Genomic DNA, 15,450 nt, shown 5'->3' with positions numbered 1-15,450 from the left:
TCGGTTAACGTGCCGGTTTTTGGTTTTGATTAACGACACTTAATGGGGTTACATAGAATTTAGCTCGCAATTTTTGGAAGCCCATAGACTCCCCTCTTTGACCAAATCGGCAGCCCACACTCACCCCTAGGTCCGTTTTCTTGTTTTGGCCCAAAACTTGTATAACCCATACTTGTGTATCCCTAATCGTCATTAAACAAATAAAATATACGCATCTTATTCCTCTCTCCCAAAATTTTGACCAGCCGATCCTCCCCATCATCATCACCATCGGAAACTAACTTAAAGAGGTAACTTTTATGACTCAAATGTCAAGTTGACTGACTTTCCAAATTTAGTTAAAAACTTACGCAACGATTTCTAAAAATGGAAATTATTCTAATTACATTTCATTTAAATATGAAATGGATTGACTGTTGGTCAAACTTGAGCACTTAGGATTATATGCATAACATGACATAACTTAGTATGCATAGACATAATTATTGACCAGCACATAGTTCTCTAGGTTGAGTACTAAGGTCAAGGTTTTCAGCTTACTTATCATTTGTTGATACTTAGCTGTGCAAACGAATGTAAGCTCACAAGACCACTTCTTAAACTTTACTAGTTTATACATAGGGATGAGATTAGATGTTGTTTTGAAACTATTTACATTTTATACACGATTATTTAAACTGCGTATTGCATGATTTAGAGACCGATTAGCCCCTAGCTCGAATATGTTAAGTTACTTATGTAAGCACGAATCATAGGGACAGATCTGTTGGGTTTGACAGCCCCACCCTACGTATTCCGAGGCTATTATTACTTAGTAAATGGTACACTTGGTCTTTTTTTTTTTTGGGTAACGGTGGAACCCCAACTACGAAGCAGGCACATTGGCCCCAACGCAGCGGGTAAACCCCCGGGTAAACCGCAAGCCGACCCTCACGGTTACCAGGTAAAGCATCCTCAGGTGAGCTCCCTTTTTGAACGAGATGGTAGTGCCAAGAATCGAACCCGGGTGGCTCCCTTCACTGGAAGTGTCGGTGGTCATCCAGGCTATGCCTGGATGGTTATTATGTATTGCATAGTTTGTTATGTATTGGTTAAGCTTCATAATTCGAGTGCTTAGGAATGCATACACTTTTGAACTGTGTTGGCTTAAATATCGTGGTCTATGAAACTACTTATGTTTACTACAAACCTGTAAATTCATCAACTAATGATGCGCATAACTGCACATCCATCGCGCAACATTCTAATGGCGTGCGTCACACCACAATAATCTCGCGAGTCCCTATTAATGCGCTTGTTCGCACGCCAGTTATATAAGTTATAATAATATGCCCTTGACGTCGGTCGCGCAGTTTAAACATGGCGTCACCCAAATTGTACATACAAGGCCAGAGGTGTCCGATGGAGACAATAAAACAGAAAGGACACTGTGGCACAGGTTGGTACGATCCTGACACTGCATAACGGCTGAGAAAGGACAAAAGGGTATAAGGGGCAGCACTAAGATAATGGCAGTACTTTTTACAGCTTTACAGAATAAAAGGACAAGGATAAAGCAACGTGGCACTAACATGTCTGTTTGTCCCCTTACGTGGCACTAATGGACAAAACCTCACACATATAAATTGATGTAACTTGAGCTGAAAACATCAAGCTGGAACCATCTCCATTTCATCAAAAATCACTCCCAAACGTACTATTCTCTTAGCACACTATTCTACAACAGCTAACCCGAATAGCCGGAATAGCTACTCAACATCCCTTGCGGTTTTAAATAACGTTGCTATAACATAAATCCTAACACCGCCCTTGAGCCATCAGCTCCGGCTAACCCGAATAATGGTGGGTCATGTTTAACCACCTTTTTTTAGATCATCATCTCGTATGAGGGTTACTCACGGTACTCCGGACCAGAGAGTTAAACTCAAGGAACCCTTAAATCCCCCTAATTTGTTGATCTTGTATGAACCGAACCCCTCAGACTATTTTATGCTTGATCACCAATCTTATGTTGACTTTTAGCATGTTTATTCTCAGGTACTTATATGTTGCTTCCGCTGTTGACTAATTGCATGGCTGGAGTTCAGCTTTGATTTCAAACATTTGTCATTTGCATTTAAATTTTCATACTTTGATTTTAACAAGTGTATTTCGTATACTTTTGAATTACTTAATATTTACGAAAGCTTTCCATTTATGAAATTTTTTGATTAGTATATGCGAATCTTTTGAAAACGTCTCAAGTAGAGGGTATCGAGTGTTTTCGAAGCTGTAACATCCCAACCCGTTATCCAACCAAATACGCAGCAATAATTTTTTTTTTTACACACAGTGTAGTGCGCCGAGCGCACCCCACCCAGTGCGCGGCGCATACAGTGGCCTGGGACAGGTCTGATCAAATTATTCATTTTACGCGAAAAGATCTACCACTTCCGAACACTTTTAGACTAAATGCTTTTAACAACATAATACCATAAGTAAAACTAACACGTTTTGATAATAAACAAGTTTTACGACACCGGGCTCACATCGGCCCGTTTTACGAATTAAGTACGAAATACAATTTTCGACCACATGTTTCTAACACAAAATAAAAGCCGAGCATGGCGATTGGGGATACGCTACCCAATCCTAATCAAATCCAAAAGCAAGTCCACTAATCCCCGCGCTCACCCGAGCCACCGCCTCCAATGCAAATCTATAAAAAAGTAAACAACGAGAGGGTAAGCTAACGCTTAGTGAATGCAATAATTATACATATACATATATAATATACCTACTTGCAAACACTCACACAAATACCTCATACTCGCTAGCAAATTTACATAGCATACCTTCGCAAGTATAACTCTAAATTCTTCAAGACCACAAGCTAGCACAACATCAACATATATATAACTCGAATAATATAATATGCTACACTACAACATACAACCATGGTTAACCATTCGTACAAGGGAATGGTACTTCGAATTTTCCATCGGTGTTTCCAACAACCGTTAGCGTACAACGAATTATATCACTAACCCCTGGGTGGTATCGAACGCCCGAACTTTAAACTCACCCGTCACGTGTAATGTGGTATCGAACGCCCGAACTTTAAACCCACACTACACGCCCACACACACATATATAACATGGTATCGAACGCCCGAACTTTAAACCCATGTCATATATTGACCCGATGTGGTATCGAACGCCCGAACTTAAACCCACATTGAACCTCGTACAAGTAAATACATTATATACACACATGTATAATCATTCCACTCACCTTGTCGCCTTGATGAAATGCTACCGAATAATCCGCAACTCGCCGATGAAATGTACCTATTCCATCATCACAAATACAACACACTTAGAGTGGATTTACAAACCAACTCAATTCGACCCTTAGTGCAAATTCGACCAATTGCACTTACAAACCCAAAACGCGCCCAAACTAACCAATAATCACTAACACAAGTGAAAATGGTCTTATTATGCCAATTGAACCCAATCTTAAGTGTTAAACACTTATCATTCTCAAAATCAACCAAAACCCCAATTTTGACTCATTTCCAAAATTAGTCTTTCATATACACAAAATGGGTTCTAACACTTCCATAATCACTAATCCTAGTGATTAAACCCAAATACAAGTCCTAATCATGGCCAATTTGTTCACCAACTCAAAATTCACCAACAACAACCAATAACCCGATTACTAGCATCAATAAACTCACTTCAAGAGTTTAAATGGGTTTCCTAATAATTTAAGTTCAAACCCTAACTTGAATATCAAAATCAAACAATGAAATTCGGAGTTTGAACTTACCAAAACTACCACAACGTAGCCGTGAACGAGATGAACAACTTTAAAACCCGAGCTTTGGTGAGAATCCAACTCCTACTTCTCCAAATGAAGCTTCCTCTCTCTAAAACCTCTTCTCTCTCTAAGGTTGAAGATGAGAGTGTTTGTGGTGTAGAAATGAGGATAAGATGATCAATGGATCAACTTTGAAGGCTCCAAACCGGCCCCAAGTGAAATGACCAAAATGCCCATCATTTAATTCAAAAAGAAAAAGACAGAAAACTGTCGTCAGGTGAGTGCGCTGAGCGCACTCTTAGAGGTGCGCGGCGCGCACTAAGCTCAGATCAGACGGTCAGCTTTTAAATTTAAACTACGCTTTACCCACTATACGTACATCATTATAACTCTTTGTACCATAAATATTTGGGTGTTACAGAAGCGCGATTTCGACAAGCGATTTTGACGCGCGTTTTTCTATGTGCATTTTCGACCTGCGGTTTCCACCTGTTCTGGACGCATTTTCGCGGCGCGTTTTCGACCAATATTTAATACCCATGTTTTTCGGCGAGCGTTTTCGGAAGAAATACATCAAATAATACAAACAAGAACAAGTTTAATAGCTCGACCCAAACGACCTGGGTCTTGACCCAACCAGACTCGGGTCTCGACATAACTCGTTCGACCCATTTTTATTCTTACTCATGCCCATTTGATCCTTGATCAAACTTGACCCATGACACGTTTTCTAGGTATACGTATCGAGTACTAAACGCGAAAATACCGTTACTCTATCGAAAGTACCGCATCCAAAATATTTAATATATAAGCACCGAATAACGCAATGACTGTAGCAATAAGGTACCGATTCGGTACGAATACGATGTCGGGTTCTGTACTAATGTTTAACCCTACACTCCATAATAAATAATAGCACTCCGTAATAATTTTGCACTTGAAAATCAAAAATAAAAATAAGTAAAAGTAAGATGTAGCGCACCCAAATTAGGTAGGCGATCGTATCGGGTGCTCTCCTACTGCGCCCTAAAACATACAGTACTTTTTGTATACAAATTAAACACAAATATTATCAATTAAAATCCCCCTTTTCAGTCCAAAGTTAAATAATTAGGGTTTTGATTGATATGGATCCAGTGGCTCTTGACAAGATAATCGAACGATTAACTGAAGTTCGATCCACAACTAATAAATCAAGCAAGTTAGTTCAACTCACAGAACCTGAAATCAAACAGCTCTGTTTATTATCTCGTGATATCTTCATCAAACAACCTAATCTTCTTGAACTCGAAGCCCCGATCAAAATTTGCGGTAATTCATTAATCCCTGTTTTAATGTTATAATCAATCATCAATTTTGTATCGTATAAGTGTTTAGTGAATATATCTATATATATGTGTATGTATCGTCCAGTTGTGTTGTACTGAATTTGAAGAACTTATAATGTGATTAATAGGTTAATAATGTTACTTTGACTTATGATGTTTTAGGTGATATCCATGGACAATTTAGTGATCTTTTAAGGCTTTTCGAATACGGAGGTTTTCCTCCTCAATCAAATTACTTGTTTCTGGGCGATTACGTCGATCGAGGCAAGCAAAGTTTGGAAACAATATGTCTTTTGCTTGCTTATAAAATCAAGTATCCAGAGAATTTTTTCCTTCTTAGAGGAAACCATGAATGTGCTTCAATAAACAGGATATACGGGTTTTATGATGAATGTAAACGTCGGTATAACGTGAAACTATGGAAAGTGTTTACAGAATGTTTTAATTGTTTGCCCGTTGCTGCACTTGTTGATGACAAGATATTGTGTATGCATGGTGGACTGTCCCCTGATCTAACTAATTTGGATCAGATTAGAAACTTGCCCCGCCCGACTGCTATACCGGATACGGGTTTACTTTGTGATTTGTTGTGGTCGGATCCTAGTAAAGATGTTAAAGGTTGGGGGATGAATGATCGAGGCGTTTCGTTTACTTTTGGTGCTGATAAAGTTTCTGAGTTTTTAACAAAACATGATCTTGACCTTGTTTGTCGTGCTCATCAGGTTAATAATTTATTATTATTGTATGTTTTATACATGTATATATGAAGGTTGTTTATGTATCTTATTGTGGTAATTGGTTGGTTTGTAGGTAGTGGAAGATGGTTATGAGTTTTTTGCTGACAGACAACTTGTAACTATATTTTCGGCTCCTAATTACTGTGGGGAATTTGATAATGCTGGTGCAATGATGAGTGTGAATGAGAATTTAATGTGTTCGTTTCAAATCTTGAAACCAGTTGAGAAGAAAAATAAGTTCTTGGTGTCGAGTAAAGTGTAATTGGGTTGTAATTTGACTCTATTGCGTCTCAAGGTCAGGTCAGTTGGACTAACCTATTAACTAAATAATGAGATGATAATATGTGTGCATGTACAGTACAAACAGTTTCACAATTTTCACATGTAGAGTTACATGTAAGCATCGTGCATTACGCATACAAAAGTCATATAATTTGTGTTTAAACGAAGCTGCACATATAGGCACACAATGAAAAGTTTCAACCCCTTAAATACAGGGTCTTAAATGAGACCCACTAAGTTATTGGTCACTCTAGCAATCTGATAAGTTCACAATTACATTGTAAACTATTAGTGACAAATCATTATTTTTTTACGAATTTATGATTGAAACTCGTACTTATGAAAGAAATGGATGATGTAAGTACACTAACATTCTTCTTGTTCTTATATTCCAGGTAAGAAAAGTTAGGTCATGGAACCCGGGGATGTTTTGTTTTTTTTTTGTACTGCATATTTAACGACTTTAGCAGCCGAAGAATATAGACTTGTAAGAAAATTTCCCCTTGTTGCCTATTTCTATAGGCTATTGAAATGAATCTGTATATACAACTGGTAAATCTTGTAGTAAAAGCACCCAAATCTATATTTCTGTTTCATGACATTTATGCGTTCGACATACTATATAAATTCGGATAATCATTGGGTCATGATTCTGTTAATATTACGCACTATCCAGGTGCGCTATTCCTCACATATGAACCAATTCACACATACTAATAATAGTATGTGTGAAATGCGAGTGTTATATGTTACCTCCTCCTTGTATTGGGGGTCTGAGTCCCTATTTATAGCCGAGATGGATTGTTTTTCAACAACATATTGGGACAAAAGGTACATCATTCTCTTGATCTTGTACAATCGTACCTGAAAGTAAAAAAGCAAGAGTGGTCCCTGGTACGACTTGCCAACTGCACCACTACCTGTTTCAGGGATCGCGGCGACCGCCGAGAATGGTACCTGATACATCCCGACGGTTGCCATGCACCTTTATCTGTCGCAGGAATTGTGGCAGGGATCTGCAGTGTCCACACACTCGGTGTGCCTTGTGAGCTTGCTTAGTGCGCGCGATCATGGTTTGGCGCGCCATATCGTGTATACAGGTCGACACATCGCGCGTGCATGGTACGTGTGATGCGCATACATAAGGTTATCGTTTATGCGCATCATTAGATAGATTTTGAAGGACCGGGACATCACCACTTCTAATTCATCGATACACTAGGTAACAGTATGTTAGTGGTGTTTTGTTTATATGTTAACGGTTAGTAATGAGTAATGACACTATCTAACAAAAACTTATTATTAGCTTTGATATGTTTTAGATGTTCATATGTATATAATATACTGTACATGGCAATTGGGTCGGGTCGAACTGGGTTTCGGTCCAAACGGGTCAGATTTTTAACGGGTCAACATGTTGGGACGGGTTGAAATATATTTTCCGGGTCAGGTCGGGTCGAGACCATTTTCTAAACAGTTTTTTTTTTTTTTTTAAATAAAGATTCGTCTAAATTGGTTGACCCACTGGCTGACTCACTGGTTGACCATTTAGGGATAATAATAAAGATTTTTCAACAATCTGTGAAAATAGGGATAAAAATAATATAACCCAGACAAACAATGGAATGTTGAAAGGACTGTAATTGCCATTTTTGTCACATAACACTGCAATTTACATCCAATCCCGATAGGATGGAAAAGGAACAGACACACATTGTAAGTGGCAATTTTGATATTCTTCTGCCTTTTTCGATTCACCTTGTTGTTTTTACACTTTAGCACCGTTAAACAAGACTTACAATATGTAAGCTGCTTTAAGCGTTTCATTTGTTAGGTTAGCTTCACTTGTCAATTCTTCAAACTCAGTAAAAATTTGTGTACCTTAACTTTACAACTATAACCACAGGATATTCATCTAACTCGTTTACAAGGATATTAACACATGATTCGTTTTGGAATCAACATTTCTCAAAAAAAAAAAAAAAAAAAAAAAACTTTCTTTTTTTGTCAGATCCCATTAATTTTTAAAAATGTACAATCAGCACATAGAATTATTTTTATAATCAAGTATCCGACTCAATTGATAATAAATTGTGATAAATGGTGTCAACTATGATTGATTGGTTAACTAATAATTGATTGGTTAACTAATAGTAACTCTTTTTTTTTTCTTTTTTTTTTCAAAACATGATTTGCCCAACACCCCCAAACCACTAGCCCCAATACCATCCGGATCCCCTGACCCGCTCCACCAACCCGAGCCGTATAACCGCTACTATAGCTGCTATCGTAGCTACAGTACCTTTTTTTTCCTTCCCGAAATCAACCCGCAGCAAAAGCGCGGGCCAAAAAAGTAGTTGATATGCATATGTGGGTTATACGCAGGCACGAGTATTTTTATGATCAAGGACCCGACTCAATTGATATACATACATCTTACATATAGAATTATTTGCAATAAACAAATTGATATACATACATCTTGAATATAGAATTACAAGTACTCAAATATACGAGTAACAATTTAGAAACTAAAACCCATTCGTTCACGTCTCGTGTGATAAACAAACTTTTATTTTATCACAAACGCCATATAAAAATAGAAATCAATAAAAATAATTAAATAATTAGCGTTGAACCCATCTCGCATATCTAATCGTATGCCGTCTGAGCCACAATTGATAAACAATCATATTAAACGCATCCCACGCCTGTGGTTCCGCATTCCACACTAAATGCTGTGCCGCCACCACACCAGATTTCACCATCGTCTCATACCTACTTTTCTCAATTCCGTTCAACACCCGTTTTAAACCTTCCACATCACCACTGGACCCCACAAACACCGCCACCTCATCCCACTTAATAACATCCATCATCGGCAGATCTTGAATCGGACGGTCAGTAATCACCACTGGCACACACTCTGACGTCATCGCTTCCACCATCCACGTCATCTCGTAACCGTAAACAGATATACAAAACTTACCGTTTTTAATAAACTTGATCACCTTTTCGTTGTTAATCAGTTCAACCTTAAACTCATTATCATTCTCAATTTCTTTAACTAAACGTAACGGAATTCGTTTTGACACGGTCTTGGTCAACGCTGACGTGGCGTTGAACGGAGGCGGAGGAAGTGTTATGTCTTTATGTGGGATGAAAAGACCGGAAGTTGTTGGAAAATTTGAAATCTGGATGGAGTTTTTCTTTAATTCAACGATGTTACGGTCAGAGGAAGAGTCAACGCCGGCTGCTGAAAGGTAAAAGTGATCGGCGCCGAGTGTGCGGTTCCAGAAGGGGAAAGCGAGACGGATGGTTTTGATGAAACGCGCGAGGGAGCGCGTGGTGGTGGAGGAAGGAAAAGGGATGAAGAAAAGGTGGGCCTGGTTTGGGTCTTGGGTGATGAATGGGCTTGTGAGGAGTGATTTGTAGAACTGGGATTGTTGCGGGGTGGTGAAGAGATTGGTGGTGGTGGTGGTTAAGGATGGTGGGTAGATGAAGATTTTGAAAGAGTTGAGCATGTTGTTGTAGTTGGAGAAGAAGGTGGTGGGTGGTGAGAGGTAGAGGGTGGTGGTGGTGGGGTGGTCGGAGAGGACATCTCCGGCGAAAGTGAGTAAAGAAATGAGGAAGATAATGGAAGAAAAGAAAGCCATGAGGGTTGGGTGACTAGGTGGTATCAATGTGTGAATAAAGTAGGTTTGGAAGTGGAGTGTTCTTATATTATGCATTCTTAAATTTTCCCCTCTTTCTCTTTTTTTATTTTTTTTTATTTTATCTATTAAATTTATTAATTTTGTTATAATAATAATAATAATATAGATATGGATAGTCAATTTTGGTGTATACATATAGTCAATTTTGGTACACAAAGTATGTATTTTTATATTGAGATTTTAGGCTATAAATACTCATGAATGCAAGCATTAAACTTGCACCATTTCTCACACTTACAAAGTGTTTCTTTCTTTCTCTCCATTATCATCTTTGTTCTTACACTTCATTATTAGTATTCTAAATCAAGAATCAAATCACTAAAGGTAGTTATAAGCCTACTGAATTATAACATCAAGAATCAAACCACTAAAGGTAGTTATAAGCCTACTGAATTATAACACGTTATCAGCACGATAATCTTAATACTAAATATGGTTGGCTCTGCCACCAAAATGATATATGGTCGGTTATACCACCAAAATGATATATGGTCGGTTATACCACCAGAATGATATAGGTCGGTTATACCACCTGAAAAAATATATGGTCGACACTGTCGCCAAATTTTCATTTATGTTTACTAATATTTATATTTTTGTTATATAACATTTATTTATGATTGCTTACACATGGTCGACACTGTCACCTACTTATCATTTATGTTATATTAAATTTATGTTTAATGTTTATATACTTATGAATATAAATTGACTCTAATTTATCATGATGTTTGTTTTAATTTTTGATAATAGAAAATGTCGAATCTGGAAAAGCTTAAATTTACTCCTTTAGAATCAACTGGAAACAACTACATGCCATGGGTTATAAAAGTAAAAATGCATCTTAAATCAATGGGCATTCTTGAAACCATAAATGAAAACAACACTTGTTCTGAAAAAGAACAAGCTACGGCATGTTGCTTTATTCATCAACATATTGATGAATGCTTACAAAATAATTATGTGACTGTAGAAGATCCCCATGTTTTATGGGAAGGTCTCAAAAGCAGATTCAATAATCAAAGAGAAATTTTACTTCCAGCTGCAATGGAACAATGGAGAACATTAAGGTTCCAAGACTTTAAGAAAGTAAATGAATACAGCTCAGCTCTGTATAATACATGTTCACAACTTAAATTCTGTGGACATGAAATTAGTGATGCAGACATGATGGAGAAAACTTTCTCCACAATGAATGCTGCAAACATCACAGTGCAAAGAAATTTGAGAATGCTAAAGTTCAAAACATATCCTGAACTTAATTCATATCTCTTAGTTGCAGAGCAAAATGATGAGCTATTAATGAAAAATCAGCAATCCCGTCCTACTGGTACACTTGCAATCCCTGAAGCAAATACTGCAAATAATTATAAACAGGGACAAGGACGCGGGCAAGGTCGTGGTTATAATAACCATCACCATCATCATGCCAAAAGCCATAACTATGGTAGAAACCATCCTTATGGTAATGGTAATGGGCGTGGACGTGGTCGTGGTCGTGGCCGTGGTGGTCAAAGAAATAGTAATCCACGAAAATATAAATATCAACCACAAAACAAGCCCATTAAACAAGATGTTGAAGAAAATTCTTCTAAAAATTCTGAAGAATCTTGCTACAGATGTGGTAGAATGGGCCACTGGGCTAATACTTGCCGAACATCTAAACATCTTGTTAAGATGTATCAGGATTCGCTGAAAGGTAAAGAAAAGGAAGTAAATTTTGTGGATAATATTGATCCAACAGTCACTGAGAAACCATCTGATTTATATGAAGATTTCTTGAATGTTTAAGTTGTGTGTCTTTTGAAAAATAAACGATTTAATATCGTCTGTCTTTGACATTATGTTTGCTAAATGTTTCAGTACTATCTATTTGCGTTTAAAATATTGTGTAATATTAATGTACTCACTATTTATTTCTTATATATAAAGTTCAATATGAATTTTGCTGGAATACAACATCAATCAAGTGGTGGAGATCTCTGTATAGCAGACAGTGGAACTACACACACTATACTTAAATCCGAGAAATATTTTATTGATCTAAAACCAACGGAAGGAACTATACATACAATATCAGGACCTGCTAACTTGATAAAAGGGATAGGAAAGGCAAATTTCATACTACCAAATGGTACAAAATTTTTAATAAATGATGCCTTATTTTCTCCCAAGTCAAGCAGAAATTTATTGAGTTTCTCCGACATATACCTTAACGGGTATGATTATCAGTCAGTGACAACAGAAAATGAGAAATATTTAAGTATCACTGACAAGAGTCATGTGGTTGAAAAACTGCCAAGACTTAGTTCTGGATTACATTATACACATATAAATGTACCAGAAATACATATGGTAGTGCCATTGGGGCTTTGCCTCAGTGGTCTAACGCCTTTGGGTGTTAGGTGAGTAGAGACCCGGGTTCGAGTCTTGCTTGCGCCAAGGGGGTTTTCCCCGCCTTAACCTGTGAGACCTCGGTCTCTCTACCCTCTGGTTACGGTCCGGTTTCCTCCTCTGACTGCGTGTGTGCTAACCACTAACCTGCGAAGCTTGGTAGTTAACGAAAAATATATTGATCCTGGTGTATTCAGTTTATGGCATAACAGATTAGGCCATCCTGGATCAACAATGATGAAAAGGATTATTGAATGTACTCATGGACATCCACTAAAGGATAGAAAAATCCATCATGATACAATGGTTCCATGTACATCTTGCTCTCTTGGAAAATTGATAACTAGACCCTCACCACTTAAGGTTGAGAAAGAATCACCAATGTTTCTTGAAAGAATTCAAGGTGATATATGTGGACCAATTCATCCACCATGTGGACCATTTAGATATTTCATGGTTCTAATAGACGCATCTAGCAGATGGTCTCATGTTTGTCTGTTATCAAGCCGTAATGTGGCATTTGCAAAATTTCTTGCCCAAATTATTAAATTGAGAGCTCATTTTCCTGATTACACCATTAAAAGGGTGAGACTTGATAATGCTGGTGAATTTACATCTCAAGCATTTAATGACTATTGCATGTCTATAGGAATTGTTGTTGAACATTCTGTTGCTCATGTGCATACACAAAATGGTTTAGCCGAGTCATTGATTAAACGTTTACAGTTAATCGCTAGACCATTGATAATGAGAACAAAACTCCCTGTATCTATATGGGGTCATGCAATTTTACATGCTGCTGCATTGATTCGCATCAGACCAAGTGCAAGTCATAAATATTCCCCCCTACAACTTGCTTTTGGTCAAGAGCCAAATATTTCCCATCTTAGAACATTTGGTTGTGCAGTGTATGTTCCAATTGCGACACCACAACGTACAAAAATGGGTCCTCAAAGGAGGTTGGGAATATATGTTGGATATGAAACATCTTCAATATTAAGGTATATTGAACCTATGACAGGTGACGTTTTTACAGCACGTTTTGCTGATTGTCATTTTAATGAAACATTGTTCCCTAGATTAGGGGGAGAAATGAAAAATAAAGAAAATAATGTTTCATGGTGTGAACCTCAATTAAAGTATCTTGATCCTCGCACAAAAGAATGCGAGACAGAAGTTCAAAAGATAATGCATATACAAGAACTTGCAAATCAATTGCCTGATGCATTTACAGATACAAAAACGGTGACAAAATCATATATACCAGCAGTAAATACTCCAGCTCGAATTGAAATTCCAAAAGCTGGCAATAACGTCACTCATGAATCTTTGCCACGTCAGAAACGTGGAAGACCAATCGGTTCAAAGGATAAAAATCCTCGAAAAAGAAAATCAGCTGATAATGAAGTAAAAGAAAGTGTTCAAGAAGAACCACAAATCAGTACTCCTACTGCAGAGGAGATTGATGATGTCAATACAGAAATTGCAATCAATTATGCATATTCAAAAATATTATGGAACCGAAATGAAATGAAAAATCTTGATGAGAAATTTTCATTTAATGTTGCATATGACATCATGAATAATGATGATGATCCAGAACCAACATCTATGGTTGAATGTCAAAATAGACATGATTGGGCTCAATGGAAAGAAGCAATACGAGCTGAATTAGAATCACTCAATAAAAGAAAAGTTTTCGGATCCATCATTCTCACTCCTAAAGATGTGAAACCTGTAGGATACAGATGGATTTTTGTCCGAAAAAGAAATGAGAAAAATGAAGTTACAAGGTATAAAGCTAGACTTGTAGCTCAAGGTTTTTCTCAAAGACCGGGAATTGATTATGAAGAAACTTATTCTCCTGTTATGGATGCAATTACTTTTAGGTACTTAATCAGTCTGGCAGTTTCTAAAAATTTAGAAATGCATCTCATGGATGTTGTGACTGCTTATCTATATGGATCACTTGATAGTGATATATATATGAAGATACCTGAAGGATTTAAGGTACCAGAAGCATCAAATGCAAAACCCAAAGAAATGTATTCGATTAAATTACAAAGATCTTTATATGGGTTAAAACAATCGGGACGTATGTGGTATAACCGATTAAGTGATTACTTGATAAGCAAAGGGTATACAAATAATCTTACTTGCCCTTGTGTTTTCATTAAGAAAACAACATCCGGATATGTGATCATAGCTGTTTATGTTGATGATCTTAACATCATAGGTACAAATAAAGAGATCCATGAAGCCATTCAACTTCTAAAGAAAGAATTTGAAATGAAAGATCTCGGAAAAACCAAGTATTGCCTTGGTTTACAAATTGAGCATATGCCTAATGGTTTACTTGTACATCAAACAACATATACTGAAAAGATTTTGAAACGTTTCAATATGGACAAGGCAAAACCATTAAGTACTCCTATGGTTGTTAGATCACTCAATGTTGAAGCTGATCCATTTCGTCCATGTGAAGATCAAGAAGACATTCTTGGACCAGAAGTACCATATCTTAGTGCAATTGGAGCTCTTATGTATCTTACAAATTGTACAAGACCTGACATTTCTTTTGCAGTTAATTTGTTGGCAAGGTTCAGCTCTGCTCCTACCAAAAGACACTTGAATGGGATCAAACACATATTTCGATACCTTCGAGGAACTACTGATTTAGGATTATTTTATTCTAACGAATCAAAACAAGATTTGGTTGGTTATGCAGATGCAGGTTATTTATCTGATCCACATAAAGCTAAATCTCAAACTGGATATGTATTCCTAAATGGAGGTACTGCAATATCATGGCGTTCTCAAAAACAAACACTTGTTGCTACATCGTCAAATCATGCCGAAGTGATTGCATTACATGAAGCTACTCGAGAATGTTTTTGGTTGAGATCAATGACACAACTCATTACTGATTCTTGTGGACTAGAACGCGATAAAAGTCCAACAACTATCTATGAAGATAATGCAGCTTGCATAGCACAGATGAAAGAAGGGTATATCAAAAGTGACCGAACAAAACACATACCACCTAGATTCTTCTCATACACTCAAAATCTCATTAAGGACAACCAGATTGAAATGAGATATGTGCAATCTAGCAAAAACTCTGCTGATCTTTTCACGAAAGCACTTCCAACTGCTATTTTCAGAACACACGTTCATAACATTGG

The 15,450-nt window shown here is 37.2% G+C and overlaps 2 protein-coding genes across 3 annotated transcripts; one reads left to right on the top strand and one right to left on the bottom strand.

Moving 5' to 3' along the window:
• Positions 1 to 4,761: 4,761 nt before the first annotated feature.
• On the top strand, positions 4,762 to 6,756 carry LOC139865013 (serine/threonine-protein phosphatase PP1 isozyme 3-like). Of its 2 annotated transcripts, none has more exons than XM_071853567.1 (4): positions 4,762 to 5,119; positions 5,299 to 5,858; positions 5,947 to 6,168; positions 6,551 to 6,756. In XM_071853567.1, the coding sequence occupies exons 1-3, from the start codon at positions 4,936 to 4,938 to the stop codon at positions 6,133 to 6,135; spliced, it is 933 nt and encodes a 310-aa protein (XP_071709668.1). In that variant the 5' UTR covers positions 4,762 to 4,935; the 3' UTR covers positions 6,136 to 6,168; positions 6,551 to 6,756. The 2 variants fall into 2 exon arrangements, with proteins under 2 accessions (XP_071709668.1, XP_071709667.1); XM_071853566.1 differs by having other exon boundaries at positions 5,947 to 6,173.
• A 1,847-nt stretch (positions 6,757 to 8,603) lies between these two features.
• LOC139862543 (probable glycosyltransferase At5g20260) lies at positions 8,604 to 9,836 on the bottom strand. The gene has a single exon (XM_071851158.1). It carries the CDS (start codon positions 9,809 to 9,811, stop codon positions 8,783 to 8,785), a length of 1,029 nt encoding a protein of 342 aa, XP_071707259.1. The 5' UTR covers positions 9,812 to 9,836; the 3' UTR covers positions 8,604 to 8,782.
• Positions 9,837 to 15,450: the final 5,614 nt, after the last annotated feature.

This window comes from Rutidosis leptorrhynchoides, chromosome 8, assembly GCF_046630445.1.
Source record: "Rutidosis leptorrhynchoides isolate AG116_Rl617_1_P2 chromosome 8, CSIRO_AGI_Rlap_v1, whole genome shotgun sequence".
In the NCBI taxonomy this organism is placed as follows: Eukaryota; Viridiplantae; Streptophyta; class Magnoliopsida; order Asterales; family Asteraceae; genus Rutidosis; species Rutidosis leptorrhynchoides.
This window is presented reverse-complemented; position numbering and strand designations above follow the sequence as displayed.